Source organism: Polypterus senegalus, chromosome 10 (assembly GCF_016835505.1).
Source record: "Polypterus senegalus isolate Bchr_013 chromosome 10, ASM1683550v1, whole genome shotgun sequence".
Classification (NCBI taxonomy): domain Eukaryota; kingdom Metazoa; phylum Chordata; class Cladistia; order Polypteriformes; family Polypteridae; genus Polypterus; species Polypterus senegalus.
Window position 1 is genome coordinate 177,806,126 of NC_053163.1, and position 26,829 is coordinate 177,832,954.

Consider the following 26,829-nt stretch of genomic DNA (forward strand, 5'->3'; position numbering starts at 1 on the left):
AAAACAAGCCACCACAGGACCAGCTTACCAGTGCCCATCATACAACATCTGAAAATAAAGAAAGGTGATGGTCTCAGTAAGGTTGATCTCTCAGGTCACCAAAACATTTTGACTTTGTTCTTAGAAAAAAACAGAAAAATCAGCATTTTGCTGTGGGAGAATGAGAGCAGCAACAAGCCATGGAGATAAATAACGGGTTTATGGCTTCTCATTAAGAGACTGGTTGGAGTTGGAAATCTCATTTTAGCTGGTCATCTGTTGCCTCGTTTCACATCTCATTTCTGTTTGGCTGCCATTTAATGAAGAAAAGAATACATTCAGAGGACTGAATCCTTAAAAACAGGGCTATTAAAATGAAGGGGAAAGGAGTTAATTAGCAGTGAAAACTGATCACTGATTAGAAAAAGAGTCAGAATGAAAACGTGCAGCTGCTATGACCCTCCAGCCCCAGATTTCAACATTCCTGCCATAATCTATAGCTATGAAAGAAAATGATATTTTATTCAAGTTAAAAAACACCAATATGAGTTTAACTTAAAGCATTAACTGTCTAAGACTGGCACTTATATTATACATATTTAGTTTATTAAGAGCAGAACAAAAAAGTAGATGCAAAAAAGGGAAATTAAATAAGTGGATTTTTTTTTTAAAAGGATAATACAGTGTTAGTCTGCTGTATCTCTGTTGGTAAAGAATTCATGATTTTTGGAGGATAAGAGCAAAGGCTGCCTTACCATATTTTTTGCTTGCCTCTTGGAATAAAAATCAGGCTGCTAATAAAAGATCTAAGGTTATGACTTGAAATGTAGGGGGATAATGTATGAAAGGTTAGGGTTAGAGTTAGGAGCAAGCAGCGAGATTATTGTAGGCTTACATCTCCTGCATCTTCCATCCTTGTATGTTACCTCAGTTTCATCATCTGCATCTTCCATCCTTGTATACTGATACCTTAAATGGATTCCTTTTAGCTTGATTTTACTGTACAAGGCAATGGACGTCTGATAATGTCGCATGAGTGAGTAATCCCTAGTGCAGGAGATTGCAGATATGATGCAAATGTCTACAATGGCTTAGCACAGCAAATAATTGTGTACATTGCCTTTTATCCAGTGAATCAGGGCAAATCCTTAGTGGTTTGCACGGCCTGTTTATTTTACAGCTCTTGAGAAAATTGAATTTATCTCTTTTCTTCCGAATCAATTTCTCCTTTCCATAGGCTTTACCTTAATCGCTCTTCCTCATTGCTATCATTAAAGGCAGCTCTTTGCAAGAGGAAGCTCAGGCAGATGCCAGAGCCAACTCAATCAGGAGCAGGAGCGTTCTGCTAGAAATATGTCTGATTGTATAATTACACTGCTGTGTATGGATGATTTAATTAATGTCATATTAAACCCACTTAACTTTTCATCTAATTTCTCCTTCTTTGTTCTCTGAATTGTCATTTTAAATGAACGCCCTTTTTGATGAGATATCTCATATGAGCTTATTAAAGTCAAATTTCTGCAGGTGTCTTAATAAGAGTAAAATGTGTGGAATTACATACACAATACCACCCCCCCACCACCACCTTATGTGTGTGCGGGTATGTCTGTGGGTGGGCGGATGTGTGTGTATAGGGGGGACATACTGACACAGTGGTCAACTGTTCTGCAGATGCTGGGTTAGAATCGATCTGGTTGCAGTCTCAGTCGAGTCTACACCTTCACCTGGTCATTGCACTGGGCTTTCTTTCAGTTTCCCCAGTTTTCTTTCAGTACCTAAAATATGTGCATATTACAATAATCTACTCTCTGTATATAAAATCCTAAACCTGAAAGTGCAACTATTTTATGTGTTGTTTTTTCAGAATTTATCGAACTTTAATGTGATGTTGTTAGATTTTCAGATTCTTATTCCGTTTTTAAATTATAAACTAAAAAATATCAAGAGCTCACATCCCGCGAGACGAGACTTTGTGCCAAGAGATTTAACCAGGCCCGAAAATAAAAGACAAAGAGTAGATGACAAAGACAGCTGCTGTACAGGCTTTTAAATGTTCGAAGTGCTGCGCGAGATGCAGATCACGCAACACGGCAGCAGCAGCAGCAGCAGCAGCAAGCCAGCAGCTGATCGAGCAAAGAGGAGGTAAAAAAAAAACTGTATGTGTTTCCCATTGTATCACCGTTTAAGAGGGGGTTTCAGAGGAGCGACCGCATCTCCTTGGGGTGCATTCAGCCCCCCTCTTCACAGCACAAGATGGCAGAAATGCAAAGTGGCTAGTACGTAGCACTTGCTAGGGACATTGGCGAGTGAAGTGAGCAGGGGTCAAGCCCCCTAGTAATATAATAATAGGCAACCCTTGTAAGAATAGCACAAGGACAAGTTAGAACATGATCCCTGTATATTTTCAGGAGAAAAAGAAAAAAAAAAAACAATGAGGTGATGTTTTGTAGGAGGTGCTTAAATAGGATCCAGACAGGAAGAAGCGGGTCCAGGAGGACATATGATGGAAGTGACATCAGAGGTGATGTCAATCTTCCATTCTGCAGATAGGGAAGAAGAAAAGGCATTAGGCCACAGCGCCAAGCCCTGGTTTGGAGGAATATACAGGACAGGAAATGGACTGATTTTGCCCAAACTTTGTGTAAAGAATGGGAATAATGGTGGAGCAGCTGCCTTCCAGTTCCAGGAGACTGCCTTCAACACACCTTTAGTTTAGGATTCACACTTTAACAATACATTTAAGAGGTGCTGTCCTTTTGGGCCATTTTGATTGAATCATTTTATTTTGTCTGTGTCTTTTATGCTATGATTATTATTATTATTATTATTGGTAGTAGTAGTAATGTTGTAGTAGTTATAAAGTATAAAGTTATTGTTGTTGCTGTTGTTGTATGCTGTAGCATCCTCAGTGTTTTATGACAAGTCAGTGCCCATGAATGCAAAACTGATACTACTATCATGTGCATATGCTTGGGAGGCATCTTAAGTGTTCTGGTGAGGGTAGTTACATGCCGAACCAGGTTTTGGTGAAGTGTATTAATGCTTTCTCTCTTCCCCTATCTGCAGAACAGAAGAATAACAGTCCTTCCACTGTTGACGTCACTTCCATTGTCTGCCCTCCTGGACTTGCTCCTTCCTGCCTGAATCTCATACGACCGAAAAGTCGGCCATGTTTGAGTTAGATCTGCATTGGAGTCCCATCTGAAAAGACATTATTCCTATCTTTGTGAAAAGATCATTTCTTTTTCAATTTCAATTTATTCATACTGTGCAGGGCCACAGATGCACACCAAACCTTTTTTGAGTCTGCTTCTTGTCTTACAGTAGCGTAGTCGGCAGGACTGCTGATCTGACCTATCAGGACATTTCCTTAGTAATAGCTACCATGGTGGCCAACCTGCATTCCCTGAGGATCCAGACTGGAAGAAGAGACAATGGAAGTAACACCAGTGGTGGAAGGGCTGTCAGTCTTGTGTGCCTTCTATTCCTGGTTGCAACTTATACTTGACCCCATTCGGGATGCCAGATCTACACAGGTGTGACAAAAACATTCAGACCACACACAGATAACAACTTGGCCTGTGGTTTGAAACTCGGATGCAGGATCGGTGCCACCATCACGCAACACATAGCAACATACGAAGAGTTACATTTTTGTTTTGTATATTTTATGTGGTTAACATTTGTTATGTAATGAATGTGCACGTATACAAGGCATTTGGAATTAAATTCATCACACACCTTGTTTAGTATCACTTTAATTGTTTTTCAATAATACATTTGAACAAAACCGCATACTATAATTATGTTTCATGTTTCAATTTAGCCAAGAAAACTGAAACTGGAGAATATCTAGTAATAACAAGCATCACAAGGGACCAGTCTGGAGAATACGAATGCAGAGCTGAAAACGAAGTGGCATTCTCAGATATCAAGAAAGTGAAAGTCACAGTAAACTGTAAGTATATAAAGACATTTTCTTCCATTTTTTTTATTATTAGAAGATGAATATTGACACATGACAAGTATTTTCAATTGCCTCAGGCGTCACTTTTTTTTTTTTCCTTGACACATCCCTTTTGAATTATTCTGAAGATGATTTCTTAGAGCTTCTTTTGTAAATCGTGTTAAAATTATACAGTTATTTTCTCCAAGTGCCCGGTACCAAGAAAGAACTTGAGTTCTCCAAGTGCCTGTATATTTTCGGTGACACTATTAAAGAATACCTGCCAGTAAATTAAAGCTGAAAAATGTTTAAACACCAGTCAGAATGTACTGTAAATAGCGCAGTCAAAGTTAATTTCTCTTCAAAATATGATTAAATGCATTGCTGAATACTCTAGGCAATATGGTGAAATTAAAGTCTTTCATATTACTACGGTAAGGAATGTTGGCTATACGAACAAATCGCATCTATCAAATGTAATTTGTTGTAGCCTCACTCAAAATTAAGCATAATAATTTAGCACTTTTGCTTTTCATTTAGTACATTTTCTGCAATGTGTGTGTGTGTTTTGGGATAGAAACAGTAAAAACAGACGCTTGCACCACAGCACATCGGCTTCCTAAGGGACGGGCTGAAGGGGATTTGCTTTTCTCTTGTCATCTCCTGCTTGCACTGCATGAAATGTGGTGGCTTCATAAAAACTGAAAATTTTATTTAAATAATTTATGCCAAATTTTTTTTTTTCCTTCTGTAATATGTATTTTCTTCCAATTGCTGTAAAATTATTCGGGGTTGTACGTTGCTAGGCTGTGAGTATTGCTTTTTACATTTTTTGGCGTGCTAGAAGTGAATCACTGAGAGTTGAGTCACTTTTTTTAGACTCCTTTTTAATATCTCAGCACGGATACATCGTTCAGATCTCTCATGTGCACAAATCACCGTTAATAAAAAGTAAACATAAATATTATTGACTTCCTTTGAAACTTCTCACCATTTGATAAACTGCTTGAACCAAAATGAAAATTAATAACCTGCATGTGAGTGGTAAATTGTTTGAAAATGATCTGAGGAATATCAAATTTCAGCCTGCATTGACAGCCTTCTATAAGCACATTGTGTGATAAGATAGAAATTCCCACATATACATTTTCTTTTTGTTAATTTTTGGGAGATGATTTTATCATTGCTTTGCATCTCCTGTTTTTCGAGCACACCTCTCTAAGATATCATTTTGGGGATCTCCCTGGCTGTAATGTTCCACACTTTACAAGTAGACCAATTAAAGGAGTCTTCATCACCTTTAACACACATGAGGCGTTTAATTCAATGCACTGATTGCATGTAGTGTTGCTGATTACTGGCAGATGTACTGCCACTCCCCCTCCTTTTACCTGCAGTTTGGCCCAACCCCTCCTGTTAGTGTCAGTTGCTATGCAACATAAATTAGACTTCAGTCACGTGATGGAAGAGCCACGCAAAAGTCAGAGCCTAACTAGAGGCTGTCACTCTGATGGTGGGAGAATAGCAACGGGCATTAAGATTCAATTTACGGATTCAATTGTTTCTGTTCTAAGTCATTTGATTCTTTTCATTCATCAATAGAATTCAGGGTTGCAGGCACTGAAAAAAAATTTTCAGGGGGGGGGTCCTTTGAATGAGTCACAAATATATAATCACAAAATGCATGCATTATTATTTATATTGTAGCAGGGACAAATGTTGAGGCAGGGCAAATGCTAAAAGCTTGGAGTGCCAACCGGACAAAACCACATCTTTTTCCAACTGCAACGAAAAGCACACATCCATAGGTGCTCTTAGCTAGGGACAATTACTGTGACTGGGTGTCGCACTTTCTCTCTTGCTCTCTCTCTCTCTCTCTTTTCGTAGGATTTACTATGGTGGTAAGGTCCAAAATGAGATGCCACCTTCCGGGTGTGTCTTTCTTTTATACTGAATGGACCGGAAGGGGTGGGAATTCCTTGACTTTGTTGCCATCAAGGGGTGGTTTCTGGAAGCTATGAGGGAAATAGTAGACAAGAATGTTAACGACAGCGCCCCCTCTTGTTCCAGCATGGTATCACATGCCTTAGATGAGCATGGAAAGCGTGATAATATGAAATTATATATTAAATGTGCTGATAATTTACCTCATTTAAGCACAAAGCATGACGATATAGCGAAAAATTAGGTGGTTGTGAAATCAACAGCTACCCTCTAAAACACACGTAGCTCTGATCTCTCTCAAAAATGTCAAATGTTACTCCTTAACAATTTGTAGATGATATTGTCAGTTGAACAAACAGGTATCACTAGTGGAGGCTGGCGCAGTAGTGAGGAGGGCCTGACCCGTTCCTCTCAGCCTGCAGCCTCTCTCTCAGATTCACACAAATAAATCGGTACCACAAGTGAACTGTGATACTTAGCACGATGAGAGAAGTCACAAAATCAAGCAAATTATAGATAAAAAATTATCTAAATCCGTTAAGTAGTTCTCTTGTCAAAAGCAGACAGACATACATACAGATAGATAGATGTTACATTATATATATATATATATAGTTTGCCAGGGGGCTGGGGCTCATGCCCAGTCGGGACACCTGTAGGATGGAAGGCCCGGGAGAGGAGCAATACCTCCCCCAGAACACGAGAAGGCAGCCGTCCTGGTGGGTGTTGGGGCCATGGGAACAGAGCTTGGAAGATCAACCCTGTGGGGGCCCATGACCACCGCCAGTGGGTGCATGGACATTGGCTAAGCCCTGGACTGCAGCACTTCCTGGTGAAGAGGTAATCAGTTAGCACCTGGAGCACACCCGGGTGCATTATAAAAGGGGCTCCTCACTCCATTGAGGTGGAGGATGGAGTTTGTGAGTTGAGAAGTGAGGGGAAAAAGAAGGAAAGAAAAAGAGAAGAAAAGATTGTGAGCAGTAGTGCTGGTGGGTTGTGCACTGTGTGTGCTGTGCAAAGGACTGTATTGAAGAAAGAAAATAAAAGAGTGTGTTTGGACTTCTTTGTGTGTCCTGGTGTCTGTCTGTAGTTGGGCTGATCTTCCACTTTATATATTTATATATATACTCAGCAAAAAAAAAAAACGTCCTCTGACTTTCAACTGTTTTTACTTTCAGTAAACTTAATGTGTAAATATTTGTATGAACAGTAAAAGAGTCAACACCATAAGACATAAACTAAAAATGTTTCACAATGTGTCCCTGAATGAAGGGAGGCTCAAAATCAAAAGTACCAGTCAGTATCTGGTGTGGCCACCAGCTGCTTGAAGTACTGCAGTGCATCTCCTCCTCATGGACTGGACCAGATTTGTCAGTTCTTGCTGTGAGATGTTACCCCACTCTTCCACCAAGGCACCTGCAAGTTCCTGGACATTTCTTGGGGGAATGGCCCTAGCCCTCACCCTGCGATCCAACAGGTCCCAGACGTGCTCAATTCCTTCGACGATAAACACAAATCCGTCCATCACCCCTGGTGAGACAAAACCGTGACTCATCAGTGAAGAGCACTTTTTGCCACTCCTGTCTGGTCCAGCGAAGGTGGGTTTGTGCCCATAGGCGGTGTTGTTACTGGTGATGTCTGGTAAGGACCTTCCTTACAACAGGCCTACAAGCCCTCAGTCCAGCCTCTCTCAGCCTATTGCGGACAGTCTGAGCACTGATGGAGGGATTGTGTGTTCCTGGTGTGACTCGGGCAGTTGTTGTGGCCATCCTGTACCTGTCACGCAGGTGTGATATTCGGATGTACCGATCCTGTGCAGGTGTTGTTACACGTGGTCTTCCACTGCGAGGATGATCAGCTGTCCTTCCTGTCTCCCTGTAGCGCTGTCTTAGGCGTCTCACAGTGCGGACATGGCAATTTATTGCCCTAGCCACATCAGCAGTCCTCATGCCTCCCTGCAGCATGCCTAATGCACGTTCACGCAGATGAGCAGGGACCCTGGGCATCTTTCTTTGGGTGTTTTTCACAGTCGGTAGACAAGTCTCTTTAGTGTCCTGCTTTTAGAACTGTGACCTTAAATGCCTACTTTCTGTAAGCTGTTAAGGTCTTAACGACCATTCCACAGGTGCATGTTAATTAATTGATTATGGTTAATTGAACATGCATGGAAAACATTGTTTAAACCCTTTACAATGAAGATCTGTAAAGTTATTTGGATTTTTAAAACATTATTGTTGAAATACACAGTCCTGAAAAAGGGATGTTTCTTTTTTTGCTGAGTCTATATATATATATATATATATATATATATATACTGTAGGTGTGTGGCTCAGCGAGACTAGGACACAGCCAAATCCTAAATTTCAAACTCCCAGAGTGGCTGGGGCATCTAATAGGAAAGTTAAATTCCAATCAGAAGTTTAACTTGCTGTTTTCTCGTGATAGGGCTAATAAAATAATACAACTCAGCTGGTATTATTAGGTACAGGATGGTGTCAGAGCACTTAATGCTGCTGCCTCATAGATTTGTTGTCCTAAAGTTAAACACCTGGCCTGGGCAATGAAATGAGCAGTTTACGGTTTCCCTTGGGTCTGTGTGGGTTTTTTTTTTATTGTTCTCTGATCTTCTATCCACCTCTAAAAATTGTGCGTGTGTGGTCAGTTGGCATTCTAAGTTGTCCCGTGTGGGTGTGCACATAAGAGCGTCTAAAATGTGCTGGCATAAATGTCCAGTTTTTTTCTTCCACCAACGCTGAATTAGATTAGATTTTGTATTATAACTATTATTATTATTACTATTATTCAACACATGTTTTAAAATGATTGCTATTTATTACTGTTACTGTATTTTGATTGACTTTGGCTAAGCATGTGTAACAAATTACATAAGTTCTATCTACACAAATTTACTTTTAATAGAATAATGCTAACATTTAATTTTATGGGAGTAAATGTTCACAGATTACATATTTCATGTCTACGCCGATATTTTTGTCCAGCGGTGCTGACATTTCTACTTTTTCCAGAGATCACTATGTGCATTATCCATTTTCTTAAAGCAATTGGGCTTTTCAGGCAGTCATTTTCTTGTTCATTTCACACTGTCTTGACTCGGAGATTCTCGTATTTGTTTGATTCAGTATCTCTTTGTGGTTCAGTGGCAACATTTGCTAAACTGTATTAGTGAGCCCATTTAGCTCATCTCTTCAAATGACTCTTTAAGTGTAAGTGGATTAAAAGAATTGATTGGGTTTAAAAAAAGCTTAAAATTGCCCAGGACCAATAGTGTAAATACTAGAAGAACATTCTAGCCTTCTCTTTACTGTGTCTCTAAAGAATTGATCATACTATCCATCTTAATAAAATGACAAGTGTTTGTGTGTCTGTCAGGTTGCTATGTTGTAACAACAATGGCAGCTTGTTACCTGCTCTGGCTAAAGTCTGAACCTGGCCACACAAAGCTGCATTTACCCTTTAGTTCCTTAACGTCTCTCCACTTAAGTTCCCCAGTCAATTGAAGAAAAAAAAACAAATATATTGTTCAATATGCGTTAAATGAATATATTGGCAGAGGATGAAATATAACACACACACACACACACACACACACACACATATATATATACTAACTGTATAAGGCTGTGTTGTAAAAATCCCGGGCTCCTAGAAATCATAGATTCTGGCACTTCAATCAATCAATTGCATCGGTTGTGCGTTGGCGGCTAAGCAAGGTTCTCTTTCTTCGGTGGTTTCATTTTGCTGATGTGTTCGCCTTCGTTGTCTATCAGCAGCTAAGTGAGTTTCTCTCTCCTTTGAGGTTTTGTTTTGCCAATGTGCTCACCCCGCTTGTGTATCAGCAGCTAAGCTGCTAAGTTTCTCTTTTCTCGGCAGTTTCACTTTGATGATAGAGTCGCTTTTTTTAGCTTCATGCTGTAGCCTGGGCTGGACAGTGTGGTGATATAACGTTGACAAACAACTTTAAAGAGTTGGGGAATAGCCGCGTATATTGCTTTGTTGCAATAAAATGGTCAAAGTATATGAAATTCAATCAAACATTCGACAGTCAATGATGGTGTAATGGTGGCTTTTATACATGAGACAAAATGGCTGCAGGAAATGATCAAATGGGAAGTGACGTCATCAAAGTAAGACCGGAAGTGACGTCATCGCCAGGAGCCGGGAGTGACGTCGTCAAGATGGGACTAGAAGTAACATCATCATCATCAGGCGCCGGAAGTTACGTCATCAAGGGGGGACCGGAACGTCATGTCATCTCCAGGAGCCGGAATTGATATTACAGATAAGGAAGTGGTTGATGTCTGAGTCTCGGAGTTATTGTTTATTGTATGAATAGTTGTACAGTAATCCCTCCTCGATCGCGGGAGTTGTGTTCCAGAACCCCCCGCGACAGATGAAAATCCGGAAAGTAGAAACCATATGTTTGTATGCTTATTTTTATATATTTTAAGCCCTTATAAACTCTTCCACACTGTTAACATTATTAGAGCCCTCTAGACATGAAATAACACCCTTTAGTCAAAAGTTTAAACTGTGCTCCATGACAAGACAGAGATGACAGTTCTTTCTGACAATTAAAAGAATGCAAACAGATCTTCTCTTCAAAGGAGTGCGCGTCATGAGCAGAGAATGTCTGAGAGAGAGAGTGAGATAAAAGCAAGCAATCAAAAAATCAACACGTGCTTTTAAGTATGCCGAAGCACCGCGATAAAGCGGCATTTTATAGAGGAGCGTCCGTATCCTCTAGGCAAACAGCTTCTGTGCAAACAGCACCTCTGCTCACATCTCCTCCGTCAGGAGCAGAGAACGTCAGAGAGAGTGAGAGAGACAAAGAAAAGCAAACAATGAAGCACCGCGCGGGATGCATATCTTACATCATTGAGGAGTTTTAGTTAATATGTAATACATGCTCTGATTGGGTAGCTTCTAAGCCATCCACCAATAGCGTCCCTTGTATGAAATCAACAGAGCAAACAAACTGAGGAAGCATGTACCATAAATTAAAAGACCCATTGTCCGCAGAAATCCGCGAACCAGCGAAAAATCTGTGATATATATTTACAGTAGATATGCTTACATTTAAAATCCGATAGAGTGAAGCCTGCAAAAGTCGAAGATATAGCGAGGGATTACTGTATTATTTTTCTTCTTTGGTTCTATAAGGTCAGAGAGAGAGGCATTAGTACCCTTAAACAAACCCTCATCCGTTATTAGATCACTCACCTTAGGACTTGTTGACTGCCTCCGAAGTGCACATGTGTGACAACAGACAGACACACTTCCACACATAGACGTTTATATATATATATATATATATATATATATATATATATATATATATATATATATATATATATATATATATATATATAATACACTATCGTGGCTGCTCATTTGTGATTTTGAATCACCTGTAGCTCGCAAACCGTTTGACCGATTGACCTGACATTTGCTACACATATACCATGTGACGTCTATTATCCGCTTTAGGGGGGTGATGATTGGCCTCCAAGGTTATTCCTCTTTTTATTTATATTTTATTGTAGAATCAATTCTTTGCAGCAGCAAGCAGGGCAGCCATGCTGTGTATGCATACAGGCACCGTTCACATCCCTGCCACCTTCGCCGTCACTTCCCCTACCTCTTCATATCTTACAGGTAAATCATTCTTGAGGCAGATTGAAGACTTAAGTGCCAGCTTAAGTAAAAAATTAAAGAAAATTAACTAGGGCAATTGCAACACAAACACTGACTTGATCAGTTTTAACAGGTAAAGATGCCGAATGAAAGAAAAGAAGAAGCGGGCCGCTAGGGTGGAGAAAAGAAGAGCTGCTCAGGAAGCAGCAAGCGCATCAACCTCTGAGCAAAGGAAAGTCAAGTGTATTCACTGCACGTTATCGTGCAGTGTGCCGTTATGGTATATATATATATATATATATATATATATATATATATATATAATTATCTGATCCCAATGCAATTGTAAACATATACAGTGTGGACCCCAGGGGCGCGTACAGCTGCCCTAACCTAACAGACAAGTAGAGACACGTGTTTGGCACACAGCACAAGTTTATTCACGTGGGGAAGCGTTTTTTCTCTCCTTCCCACAGCACAGTGCACAAAGCACCAAAATATCCAAGACTCAGTCATTTCCTTCTTCCTTGGGTCGCTCTCAGTCCTTCCACCTCCACTCCCCCTCTTACAAGCTTCGTTTTCATCCTCCCGACTCTGGCTCCCCGAGTGAGGCAGCTCCTTTTATTCATCTCCTGGGAGTGGCTCATCAGCATTACCTGGAATCACTTCCAAGTGGGGTGGAGATCCACTGTAGGGCTCTGCAGCTACCCCTGGCAGCCCCCAAGGAACCCAACAGGGCTGCACCAAACTCCAACTCCCAGCATGTCCTGTAGGAGTCCGTGGTGCCACAGCCACCCAGGAGGGCTGCCCTCTAGTATCCCGGGGAAGGTAGTGTCCTGTGGGTACTCTCTAACCCCGGTCCTTCCTTCCGTCCTGATCGAGAAATGGCCGTGGCCAGCCATCACAACAGTGATGGTGAAAAAGAACAGAAATGGCCTCGACATCCCTTGTCTTAACTAGAAAACATATATAAATTACAAACAAAAAACAAACGTATATATGCACACAAAGTCTAATATGAAACCATAGAAACAGGATACAAGACCAAGTAAAGCTTTACTGTATATATTGGTGACAGGATACTGTAGTTGGTTGAGAAAGTTACAGAAGGTCACTAGAAGCTGAATCTACAGTCTGACTGCCTCCACCAATATCGTACAAATATTTTAACATTTGATTTAACAAGAATCTGCAATAATACAGAGACAATCATTAAATCTGTCTATAAGCTTGGTAAGAACTTATTAATTTCTAGCAGAATACATTCGTACTGCTTGCCCATTTTCTGTCCCAAACCGAGGTAGTGTCCCGATATGGTCTGCTAGCCGGCATTTCGTTTAAATACAGCAGTAAGCACATTGACTTGTGTGATCATAGACATCCCAGAGTCGAGATGCATGTCTAAAATGTCATTTGGATGGAGGTATTGTCATTGTCTGAAATAAGCAGACAGTAGACTGTTTCTCGCTTGGATGGCTTCCTTTTATTTCTCAGTGCTTTGCTTGTTCTCCAGAGTGCATGTTTGCTAGGGCGTTTAGCTTTTGATTATGCCTGATATAGTATATTCTCATTCAGCAGTTTGGGAAACCAGACAGCCTGCTCCTGAACTGAAAAATAGCCAACCTGAGGGTTTTTATAACCTTACCTTCAATTTCAAAATAGTTGAAGCAATTAAAATGATGATGTTGTTGCTTGGAATTGAATTGGAGGACATATGACAGAGCTCTGTTATAAATTATTCAGAACATGCCATTTTTTTTTCACATTTGTTGTATTGAAAATATACTTTAATACATTGACTGTTTTTCAACATAACTATATATAACGTCCAAAGGAAAACAGATTTCTACGAATCCATCTAAAATAATTATAAATGTAAAATCATAAAATCAGTAAGTATTATTTTGCTACTTATCTAAGAAACACTCTAGCTTGATGGGATGAGTCACCTAATTAGTCCACCTATGCGTCACATGATCCATCCAATCTCAGAATGTGATGTCACATGAGGTGGCATGGTACCAATTCTAATGAAGACAGAGGAGCACTCAAGTTCAAAGCAAATCTAGGGTAAGGCCATTGAGAAATAAACCAATCAGAGCAATGAGAGAACAACATCCTGAAAACGTCACAAACCAGTAGAGCACGGTGGCCAGACCTCCAAAAGCTTGACTTCAAGTGCTCTCAGTATGGACTGTGTTATGTTTCTCTAGATACTATAGCTTCCTTCCAAATCCTAGATGTGGATTAGGTTGAGTGGTGACTTAAAATTGTGGATAATTGCTCAGCAGAGGACTGGTGCACCAGGGAGGGTTGCCAAGATATGCTCCAGTTCCTCATATCCCAAAAGTAGAACAATCTGAGTGGACACATGAATAGCACAATTTGCAGTATTTCTCTAAGGTCCATCTATCTTGTTGAACTACGCAGACCAATACTAAATCATGGGGAGACAGACAATGCTGACAAAAACCACCCCTGGCTGGGGACGCTCCTCTTTAGATAGATAGATAGATAGATAGATAGAGATAGATACTTGATTAAACAGATACTTTATTAATCCCAAGGGGAAATTCACATACTCCAGCAGCATACCAATAAAAATAAACAATACTGAATTAAAGCGTGATAACAATGCAGGTATAACAGACAATAACTTTGTATAATGTTAACGTTTACCCCCACGGGTGGAATTGAAGAGTCGCATAGTGTGGGGTCTCCTCAGTCTGTCAGTGGAGCAGGATGGTGACAGTAGTCTGTCACTGAACCTGCTCGTCTGTCTGGAGATGATCCTGTTCAGTGGATGCAGTGGATTCTCCATGATTGACAGGAGCCTGCTCAGCGCCCTTAGCTCTGCCACGGATGTCAAACTGTCCAGCTCTGTGCCTACAAAAGAGCCTGCCTTCCTCACCAGTTTGTCCAGGCGTGAGGCGTCCCTCTACTTTATGCTACCTCCCCAGCACACCACCGCGTAGAAGAGGGGGCTCGCCACAGCCGTCTGGTAGAACATCTGCAGCATCTTATTGGACTTCTAAGGAAGTATAGTCGGCTCTGTCCTCTCTTGCACAGAGCATCAGTATTGGCAGTTCAATCCAATTTGTCATCCATCTGCACTTCCAGGTATTTATAGGTCTGCACCCTCTGCACAAAGTCATCTCTGATGATCATGGGGTCCATGAGGGTCCTGGGCCTCCTAAAATCCACCACCAGCTCCTTGGTTTTGCTGGTGTTCAGGTGTAAGTGGTTTGAGTCACACCATTTAACAAAGTCCTTGATTAGCTTCCTATACTCCTCCTCCTGCCCACTCCTGATGCAGCCCACGATAGCAGTGTCGTCAGCGAACCTTTGCACGTGGCAGGACTCCGAGTTGTATTGGAAGTCCGATGTGGTTTAGTACACTTTAGGTGTAGTCGGTCACATCGAAGCACTTTAGAGCTAAACAAGTAGGTGGCAGATAGGAGGAAACATGAACATAGATTCCAGAGAAGAAGAGCATACTGGTATTTGAAGCCACTGGTGCACCAAGCTCTATCAAAGGTACTGTATCTTTTCTGCATAAAATGTGAAATGATGCGAAGGACACCACAAAATAAGTTTGGGATAGCCAACCTGTATACTTAAAGATTAGGCCTAAAAAAGAAAAAAAAAAACAATTGTTACTCTTTACAGAACTGAGTCCACAATTGGACTGTCTTACCACAAGCAAAATGGGGCCTTTAAAGCCGGATAGAGGAAGTGATGTTGTCTGGCCCAGGACCGGAAGTGACGTCATCAGGCCCATAACAAAAGTGACATCGTCAGCCCCAGAACCGGAAGTGATGTCATTGGGCCCAGAACTGGAAGTGACATCATCCGTACTACCCGGAGGTGGCATCATCAGGCCCAGGCAGAATTCCCTACAGTTGGTCTGCAGAAGAAAGAGAGAAAGGGTCAGTGCTCACTGCCACCCCCTTTTCCGGCATGGAATTGCCCTCTTTCGAGCCCTTTAGCTGCCTCCCATGCATGCATGTCTGACAAAAGATATTTGGGCATGTCTGATCATTTATGGAATCAGTTTTTTTTAATACATGAAAAATATGTTAAACAATAAGCGATTTTCCATCTTGATTAATTGCAAGAAGCCACACATGACTTCATCCCCTCTCTGCGGTAGATTTTCCAATATCTTGAGAATATAACACAAAAAGTTAGAAACATTCTTTGTCCTCACATTCATGGTCTGTACTCATCTGAAAATCCGTCAGTGTTTTAGCTGGTGATATTCTGTCACTATGGAGTAGGGAGCATGAATGGATTGGCAGCATACATTGAGAAAGTGGGAAGGATAGCTGAGACAGACGTTAGAAGCAGTGGAAAGAAGAGCAGTTCTAGTGATTTCCTACCGGAACAAGAGTCACTGCACAGTTGGCATCGCAAGGTGCATTATAATTGGAAGATAGGGATTGGACAAGAACACCCAAAGGCTGTTGAAATCACTCACGCTGACATTAGGGGTCATCTTTTGGCTATTCAGGTTTGCTGATGATTAGGTTAATAGTGACGGAAGTGTAAGGTGTTTCACATTAAACCTCTGAGTTATTTGGAATAGTGTTGGTGATCGTTGTGAGGAGCCATGGTGAGCTGGATTCTTATTTGATTTTTTGTTCTTTTCTGATATATTGTGTGAAATAAATAGCCTTCACACACAGAAAAAAAGGTTTGGGGCAGCCACCTGTATACGTGAGCCCTGACTGCAAAAGCACAGCTGTGTACAGGACTGAGTCCAACATAGAACTGAGGAAACATAAGAAGTGGAGCGGGTTTTAAGGCAGGGAACTGGAAGTGACGTCTTCACAGCCGGACTCGGAGGTGACATCATCGTGGTTAGAACCAGAAGTGATGTCATGGTGGCCAGAAAAAAACAGAAGTGACATCATCGTGGTTGGAATCAGGTAGAATTTCCCATGTTTGGTCTGCAGGGATAACAGAGAAAGAGTTAGCGCACCCCGCCACCTGCTGGCCTGGCGTGGAATTACCCTCATTAGGTCCTTTTAGCTGCCTCCAGTGTGCACTTGTGTGATAATTGTTTCTGAAGAAGAAAACCTCATCTTTTTGTTGTCACTGCATAACTATTGGAAGGTGCAGTCGAGTACGGAAATTAGTCCTTCATTATCATTTTGGCACGTTCCTTTTTGGTGTCTCATTAACTTTTCAATGTGTTTGAGCAGTGCATCTCACTGATTTTTGATTAATGTTTTATTGTCGCTTGCTACAATGATGAACAGAATTTGTTTTCTTGCCTGGGGGAGTGACTTTGTTTTCCTGCTGTCTCGCAGCAAGGAGGCCAGGGTTTGTATCTTGGGTCCTCCCTGCATTGAGTCTTCATGTAGCCAGCAGCCATGCCACATCCACTTCAGACCGGATCATCCACATGAAGCTAAGTATGTTTGGGCTCAGCCAGTACTTGGATGGGAGACCATCCTGGAAAAAGTTTGGGTTGCTGCTGGAAGAGGAGTTGGTAAGGCCACCAGGGGTGGTCTGAATGTGTATCCCAATGCGCCAGTGCAGTGACGGGGACACTGTGCTGTAAAAATGGCATCATCCCTCAGATGAGATGTAAAACCGAGGTCCTGAATCTCTGTGGTCATAAAAGATCACTGGGTATCATTCATAAAGAATAGGGTATAACCTGATGTCCAGGCTAAATTGCCCACCTCGACCTAGTGATTATGACCCTTGGTCTCTAATTGGCTAACTATCTCTCTCACCCCTTCACCACCTAACATTAGGTGTGGTGAGCATACTGGCACACAAATGGTTGACGTTGCATCATCCTGGTAGATGCTGCACATTAGTGGTGGTTGAAGTGGCTTCCCAATGTCTATGAATATTATTTTGAGTAGTTTAGAAAAGTTCAATATAAATGTCATTTATTATTATAATTATTTATTACTAGCTGTCCCCAGCGGCTCTGCCCGAGTAGTAGTGAAACAGGACAAACTTTAAAAATCAATAAACAAAAAGGTATCGCTAGCTATGTGGAGGCAAGGTACGCTCCGAACCACAGAGGTAGACCGACTCCCCACTCCTGACGTCACTCTTTCACCTCCCCTCGGCCCGCAGCCTCTGTCTCGGATTAGCGCGAATATATCACTCCTACAAGCCAACTATGATTCCTAGCGAGATGAGAGAAGTTGCAAAATCAACAGGAATGTTCAAGCATTTTATTTATATTAGCTAGCTAAGTGGAGGTAAGATACACCCGAGGCTGGCGCTTGAGTAAGGAGGGTCCCACGCCATCTCCCCTTGGTCCGCAACCTCTCTCTCTGATTTGTGCAAATAAATCAGTACCGCAAGTGAATTATGATACATATCGCAATGAGAGAAGTCGCAAAATCAACTGGAATGTTCAACCAAATTACAGACAGACATTGAATTTTATAATGTATATATAAAGATTATTTTTATTATCATGTTCTCCCCATGTCTGCATGGGTTTCCTTTGAGTGCTCCGGTTTCCTCCCGCTGTCCAATTGGCGACACTAAATTGGCCCTAGTGTGTGTTTGATGTGTGTGTGTTCGCCCTGCGATAGAATGGTGCCCTCTCCAGGATTTGTCCCTGCCTTGCCCCATATACCAGCTGAGTTCAGCTCCAGCCCATTAAGCGATGACGTGACATGACAGTTCTCATCTGCATCTATCACTCACTACTGCTTTCAAGTCGGTCATGAACTACAAAGTTCCCAGTGTTTAATCAAGAGCACCCATCATCACGGGGGCACAGACTCACCCCATTCACAGACCTTACAGTCTATGTCATTGAAACATGGAGTACAGAGGGAGGGCAAGCAGACGTCACAGACGGGGACCCAGGTTTTGGGTTTTCCCAGTTTCATGGAGCTGCCATAGCAAGTTAAGATATAGTAAAATATGAAAAATAACAAAGGGGGCTAAGATTAACTTTTACCATCTCATTATACAAATTCTAATATTATAAACTTTCAACCCAACTGATTTATACATCTTTCAGTGTTGAAAGATGCAAAATGACTGTTAGGTGATGGCTGAGAAAATGAAAACCAACATGACAATTCCTTAACTTATTTCAGGGTATTAAAGCCTCTTGGTATTTAAAACTATTTTACATGTCTCCAGGCCTTCCGCATTTATGTCATTATAAAAGCGAGGTCAAATAATTTCCAAGTATAATTACAGTCTTGCAGGAATCAAGTGAACAGCTCATCCAGTCATGCTGACTTAACTGCTTTTAGTGCTGCCTGCTCCTTAAGAATCTGGCATTAAGTACGTTTAAAATCCGAGAGTGATTAGACCATCCATTAGGTGAGCTGCGGCAGGTCAGCACAACTTTCTCTGGTTAAGCGCTGCTTGTATAATCCCATTCCATCTGCCCCTTCTAATTAAACTTGTTTATTTGAGGGGGGAAAAGGATATTTCATATTATGTACAAGACAAATATTGATTTTAAAGAAACTTAATACTGCTTATTGCTATAATATATTCTGCTAATAAAACCCACCGATCTGTATTAAGAACTTGCCGATAAAAAATCCTCCCTTTTTGACTGACGGTGAGCAAAGTGAGCCATTTAATGGAAAAAGCAAACAGCTTACACGTCCTCATAGTGTATACACCTCAAATTCTTTCTTAAATATTCAGTAAACGATTGGGATAAAAATGAAACACCTTGTAAGCATGCATTGTTTTACCGCAGAGCAATGCTAATCTAGTGTGACCTGCCACGTTTGCAGCAGAATGTAACAATAAGCTATTGTATCTCTAGCAGGCAGGGCCGTGCCCTATGCTGCTTGAATAAGCTCCGCCCTCTCACAATCCTATATCAGAATAAGTGAGTTTAGAAAATGAGTGAATGAGGCGTATTGTATCTCTGAGGGGCAGCATAGTGGTGCAGTGGGAGCTACTGGCCTGCCTGCCATTTCCATTTGTGTGAGCATGTTTGTTCTTTTTTCTTCTTTAGAGTTCATATGTTCTTGCCATGTCTGCATGGATATTTTGCTTTTCTTCCCATATCCCCAAAGACATACAGTGGATTCAGAAAGTATTCAGGCCTCTTCCCTTCTTTTTCTTTTAACATTTTGTTTTGTTTGCTCCTTGTGCTAAAATCATTTCAATTCATTTTTCCCATATCAAGCAACACTCAACACCCCAGAATGACAAAGCAAAAAGAGCCATTTAGAAATTGTTGCACTGAAATATCGCATCGACTCAAGTATTCAGACCCTTTGCTATTAAACTTGCAGCTCGACTCAGCCTCACCTTATCTGGAGTCCACCCTGGGTCAGTTGGATTGATTGTACGTGATTAGGAAAGGCACACATCTGTCTATAAAAGGGCCCAAATTTTGACAATGTTTATCAGAGCAAAAACCAAGCCCACCCACGGAGTCTGAAGGAACTGCCTGACGGGCTTAGGTAGAGGATTGTGTCAATGCCTTGTGACAGTGTGGGTTGGCTCCACGCTCCCACTTCTCTTTTGAGAGCCTCTTGAACTCGACACCATCAATAACGCAACTAGATGAGCCAGGCAGATGAGGACATGCACGCACAACACATAGCAAGGGGTAGGTGCAAATGGGCTTAGTGTTTTTATTTAAGCCATCAAAACCAAAACAAATCTACAAAACAGTGTGCAAAGTTCTGTGCAAAATCCATAATTATTAAATAATCCAATAAATCAAAGCATTCATAGTGGAGGTTAAAACCATTAAATAGAAGATCCATAGGAACGAAGTTAAAAACACAGTCAAGAAACTGTCCTTAAAAGTCAGAGCCCTGGTGCCCCTTTATAACTGACGTCTCCTCGACTTTCCCTTTCGGACATTGCAGTCTGAGGAGAAGTCCACCAGCAGGTGCAGACAACCTTTTGTCCTGGCCGGGGTTGCCTCCGCCAATACCATGGTGTTCCACGGGGAGCTGTCGAGCCATGTTCTGCTCTGCTACGCGCCACACCCACCGCTGCCACCGCCCACCTGTCCTCCTGCTGTTGCCAAACTCAATGAGACCTCACGACGAGAGCACACTCCTAAGTGTGATGGTCGTTTTTGCTATCTGGTCAATCAACAGGAGCGACCCCTCAGCGCCCTCCTGAGCGTTTGGCCACACACGCTCTTCTCTGGGGCTCCATCCCTGTCCATCTGCTTCCTTTCAGCACGCACTGGCTCTCGTTGTCTTTCTCACTCACTTGCTCGCTCCCTCGCATGTTTGCCTCCATCCCTTCATTTTCTTACTTTTCTTCCCCCCTCTCTCTGTGTCTTCTCACTCTCCTTTTATACACTGGGGATGGTTGCGGGTGCGACCGCCCGATTGCCTCCCCTGGTTGATAACAAGACAATCAGACCACCTACACATGCTGGCAAAGCAGCGTAAGTTCGGCTGATTGCCTTCCACAAATTCCTGTTGTCAAAAATTAATATACAGTATGTTCATTTTGTGGCTGTGTTTGTGTAGATCTGATGAGGAGCTCCACACCTTTGGAGGATTATGGGGCATCTCCTACACCAATGCTACTACTACCACTACTACAAATTTACATAACCTAAGTTGGCTCCCCATAGTTGCTGACTTTGTGAACACCAGCATCACGCTGGACAAAGTAGATCAAGAATTGAATAACCGCATACAAATGGGGTCTGTCATTTTTAGTAAATGCTTGGCCGACATCTTTGCACTTGTTTCTTCTTGGTTTTGAATTCTTCTAAGTTCATCCAAAATAGACAATAATTCTGCATTTGTAACTCCCTTAAATTAACAAAGTTTGGTATAATATAACGTTTCACGTGCCTACCCGAATCTCAAATTGGGACACAACTGCTGCCGTGCACACCACCAGTTCTGCTCCCCAACAGGCCTGACCCCATTGGCTCTGGTTTCTCCCATCCCCTTCATAATGGCAGTGACATTCATATCCCTGGTGACATTTCCTGTGAAGTCAGTAGACGGATTGGGATGGGTGTCATGCCAGCTGACTGAAAAACTTGTCATCCCTATCTGGAAAGGGAAGGGTGATCACCTGGATTACTGGGGTCATCATCAACAGGATCCATGATCACTTGCTCACCTACCAACAACTGGAGCAGTCTAGTTTTTATGCCTAAGAAGTCTATTATTCACTGCATCCAGTCACTGAGGGGTCTCATGGAGTGCAAACGCGAATATTTCTTTGTAGCCTTTGTTGATTTTCATAAAGCGTTTGACTCATTTGATGAAGCTAACTCTTCCTATGAAATAAGTAGACTGATTGGAAGAGCATGGGGGGTCATCAGGTCACTGGAAAGGAGTGTGTGGCGCTCCCGATATCTCTGCAAAAGGATGAAGGTCCAAGTCTTTAGAGCCCTGGTGCTTCCTGTCTTGCTATATGGTTGCGAGACATGGACGCTATCCAGTGACCTGAGACTAAGACTGGACTCCTTTGGTACTGTGTCTCTTCGGAGAATCCTTGGGTACCGTTGGTTTGACTTTGTGTTGCTCATGGAGTCCTGAATGTAAGGGAGCATCAGGGAGCATTACGGCACTACAGCGATGTGGCATGATTCCCGGAGGCTGATCTGGCTCACACAATCCTCATTGTTGAGGAGCCGAATGACTGGACCAGGCCAAGGGGATACCCACATAACAACTGGCTGTGGCAGATGGATGGTAATTTCCGGAGGGTGGGACTGGACTGCCTGGGGGGGTTTACAACTAGGATCCAGAGCTGTTTCATCGTGTGGTGAGTGTGGCAAAGTGCTGTACCAGTGCATGCTCCCCAACCTGACCTGACCTGAGTTAAAAGCTTATTTTTTGAGTTCAATTTGTTCACTTGCTGTACTGTATGTGGTTCAATTTGTGGTTCAAAAATCAGATTTCTTCATCTTTAATTGTGATATTACTTTTGTAGGGTGAGTGAACATAAATGAAACATTTTCCAAGGGTGCAGTGCCTAGGAAAGGTTGGGAACCACTGCATTATAGAAAGGTCCTATCGGTAGCACTGTATTTTATGCCTGTGTAATTCAGGTGACTTGCAGATTTTTCAAAGGTTGTTTCAGAGTAATTGCACTGCAGGCACGCAGGAATTAAAGGAGTGTAAAATAAAGTGTGACTGGGGTTTGTTTGTAGACTGTGATTGATTAAAATTCCCCCCAGGTTCACCTCTCCGTGTTACCTTACAAGCTCCTCTTCTGTACCCTTCAGTCCATTTTGAGATGCTGCTTACAGCAAGCGAGGGGAAGGCTGTGGCAGCTGCATGCTGAGTGTGATGAGCCCAAATATACTCTTCTCTGCAACTGATTACAGTTCCTGCTGGGTGAATCTTAAGCATGACTCAGCGGGCTGAGAAATACAGACCCTCGCCGTCGTCCTGCCCAATTTTATGGTGCAGTATGCTCACAGAGCTAAGGACTGCATTCATCCATGAAAGTGTGATATTGTGTTACCAACCACTTTGAGGTGAATGCGGAACTCATTTTTCTGAGTATACTTTTAGTTTTAATTTTTCACAAGCTCCTTCTTTTAATATATACCCTGCACATATATGTTGTACTTTATAATAAATGATATACCTCAGTTTTGATCCAATGACATTTTACTTTCCAATATCTATATCCTATCTATTTTTGATATTCCTTGTAAAGTGTAATAAAGTACAGGACAAGTCACCCGGTATATTATGCACAAAGATGAGTGGTCTATTGAGACTGGTATTAAGTTCTAAAAGCCTGGGCTGACTGAAAGGGAAAACTGCAGGCATAAACAAGTTTAGAAACAAGAAGGGAGTGTTTGCAGGAAGGAAGTGGCCTGCCAGTAGTGATGTCATCAGTGGGGGCCGGAAGTGAGGTCAGGAGCAGGTGGAAGTGACTGACTTAGGTGGTCTTTTCCTCTGAATTTCTGTAGGAAGAGTAGAAGAGGCATTAACTCTTATAGGGCTAATTATTATTTTTTTCCTTTTATCCCAGGGCTGAATATTTTTCGAAAGAAGCACAAAGCAATGGTTTCACACATAAATCAACATAAAATACTTATGTTTTATATTCCATGAGCCCATGCAGAATGTAAATTCACATTCTTATTTCATTCCTTTTTGTCTCATCACTCATATGCTGAAAGGTACTTTCTGGAAAACAGCAGCTTGAAGTTATCGAGTGGCTGGCAATCCGTAGTGTCCACTAGCATGTCGTATCTTCTGATGAAGTCCAGTTGCCAGCTTTCCTCCCACATACAGTACCTATGTCTGTGTAGTTCACCCAGGCGAACGTTGCCTTAGACGCGTCAGCTACACAAGCGTGTTCAGCACTACAATCGGTTGATGGAGGTACCTGTCTTTCGTTTTCGATTTCAAGATCATTTGCATCAAAATCAGAGTTTGCTAAGTGTCTACGTAGGTGAACGTTGCCATAGGCATTTCAACTGCACAGTCAGCTGGGGACCGATCAACTGATGCAGGTGCCTGTGTTTCATTTTCGATATCCAGATCACTTACATCAAAATAGGAGTTCAAGAAGTCAGTGTCCGATGCACAATAAATAAATAATAGCATCTGCTTCACTCTCTCGTCCGATGTCGATGCCATTCTAGTCATTGTTTATGCTACTCACGTACACTCAGGGATATGACGTCAAATCAGTGAGTGTAACAGTCCTTCTAGCAAAGAGGGTCTACCTATAACATTGCAGTGAGTTTTATTGATTTTTCTGCTATCTGCCCCTGAATATCAACTTTAGTTGACATCCGCCCTCTACCCCTTGTGTCGACAAAAGTCGACATCCGCCCTAAAAGAGTTAATACTCAGCGTTAACCCCTGGTCTTGTGTGTCAATGTCCCGATTTGAACCCTTTGACTGCCTCCCAAGTGCACGTGTGTGACAAAAGATTGCCCTTTCCTGACAGCATACCACAGCCCACTTTTTGCTGCCCACTGGCCCCGCTCTGTGGCAATTAAAAAATACACAGCAATTGCTGATATGAGAACGCCATGCTGATTCTCCGCTACTCATCACATGTCTTCAGGCAGAGAACTTTCCTTGATTGATGGTGCAGCAGTAGCGTTTCTTTTTGCTTTTCATAGGATTTCCACTTCCAACATTCTGTATATATACGGGACCAGGTGTAGCTGATGTTCTGGTTAAGCGACATTGCCACCCCTGTTGCATCCACATGTTTACTCTTGATTTCCCTTCATTCTGAGCTATATGGCCTTGTTCTGCTTTTACTGTGTTTTTGGGAGACCGGCTCAGTTTTAGGCAGACTTGTTTCAATATGCGCTTGGGGAAAACTCTTTGAAAATGTTTCTAGCGAATAGGGGTGAAATCTGACACTGCAAAGGCTTCACCCACAGGGTTTCTTTCTAAAACACTGGCACTCAACTCCTCCAGTCTGTGCACTTTAAACCACTGGGGGGTTTCAGGGAGAGAGCAAAAGAAACCTGAACAAAAGACCTGAGAGAAAATAGAAAGCTAAAATTGTGGTTATCAATTCAGAAGCTCAGTAGCACAAGTAGTAAGGTGTAATGAGAGCGGTGACTGTGGAGACAGACAGACACACAAACATGTAGACAGCCGCAGCTACTTGGCTCCACGTGTTTGAGAAGTGTGTCTGTCTGCTATGATATCTTTCTGTCATTTTGACTATTTAATCACTATATGGCATAACAACAGCAAGTCGTGCTTAGGAAACATCGTGGTCTATGTATATATCATGTGTTAACATGCTGTGGCTATTTTGTCATGGCTTATTTGCGTTTCCAGTTGGACAGTAACGTTAAATTTCTTTAGTTATTTGCCCAGACTTGTAGTCAGAAGGTGGATGTTGTGCAGCCTCGTCTGTGCTTCTCCTGGTGTTGCTCGGCTGATTTGTTGATTCAGGTGTTTTGAGTACTAAACTCTTCATCTCCTGTGGCTCTTTGTTATCTGCTTTCTTAACGGCAGTCCATTGGATGGAGTAAAACTCATCTTTTACTTCAAATACATATTTTGCAGTTCATATTTTCACAACCATAGCTGCCAATTCTTTCAACCTTATATTGATTCCTACACTATCATCATAATTGTAAAAAACAGAGAGCACATACAGCACCTGATGACAACGTATCGTTCACTTTCACCACAAGTCCATTGATGCCGTTGAACGCCAAAGCATGATCTGATTTTACAGAAAGGTTTTGCTTTCAATTAATTATGCTTATTTTTAATCAATGCAATGTGCTGTCCGCATATGCTACATGCATGTATATGTTACTAGCTGCCCCCCTTCGCCCGTGTAGTAGTGAAACAGAACAAACTTTACAAAAAGGCAAGGTATGCTCCAAAATGCAGAGGTAGACTGGCTCCCCACTCCTGACGTCATGCTTCCCCCTCCCCTTGGCCCGCAGCCTCTGTCTCAGATTAGCATGAATATATCACTCCTGCAAGCGAACTATGATCCTTTGCGCAATGAGAGAAGTCGCAAAATCAACTGGAATGTTCAAGCAAATTATTGAAAAAAAAAAACTAATCTTAATCCGTTAAGTAGTTCTCTCGTTCGCTAGCTAAGCGGAGGTGGGGTACATCCCTAAGTGGCACGTGTGTGAGGAGGGCCCCACCCCTTCTCCTCGTCCCTCTGTGCATCTCTCGGATTCGCAAACTATAATTCTTAGCGTGATGAGAGAGGTCGCAAAATCAAATGAAATGTTAAAGCATGCAGTCAGTCGTTGTCCAACCCGCTATATCCTAGCACAGGGTCACAGGGGTCTGCTCGAGCCAGTCTCAGCCAGCACAGGGCAGGAACAAACCCCGAGCAGGATGCCAGCCCACCGCAGGGCACACATACACACACACATACACACACACACACCAAGCACACAGTAGGGACACATTTTAGGAATGCCAATGCACCTAACCTGCATGTTTTTGGACTGTGGGAGGAAACCCATGCAGACACGGGGAGAACATGCAAACTCCATGCAGGGAGGACCCGGGAAGCAAACCCAGGTCTCCTTACTGGGAGGTAGCAGCGCTACCACTGCGCCACCGTGCTGCCCATGTTGAAGCAAATTATACAAAAAAAAAAAAAAAATTAGCTAAATCTGTTAAGTAGTTCTCTTATGAAAAGTGGACAGACATATTGACGGATAGAGAATTTATATATCTATATATACAGTACAAGCCAAAAGTTTGGACACACCTCCTCATTCAATGTGTTTTCTTTATTTTCATAACCATTTACATTGGTAGATTCTCACTGAAGGCATCAAAACTATGAATGAACACATGTGGAGTTATGTACTTAACAAAAAAGGTGAAATAACAGAAAACATGTTTTATATTCTAGTTTCT

The 26,829-nt window shown here is 42.0% G+C and overlaps 1 protein-coding gene across 1 annotated transcript in view; it reads left to right on the forward strand.

Annotated features, from left to right (window-relative positions):
- Positions 1 to 26,829, forward strand: part of LOC120538322 (neuronal growth regulator 1-like) — a 238,603-nt gene that overhangs the window by 148,305 nt on the left and 63,469 nt on the right. Inside the window, exon 3 of the mRNA XM_039767784.1 lies at positions 3,809 to 3,940. Within this exon, the coding sequence (XP_039623718.1) occupies positions 3,809 to 3,940 (132 nt within the window). The remainder of the gene's footprint in view (positions 1 to 3,808; positions 3,941 to 26,829) is intronic.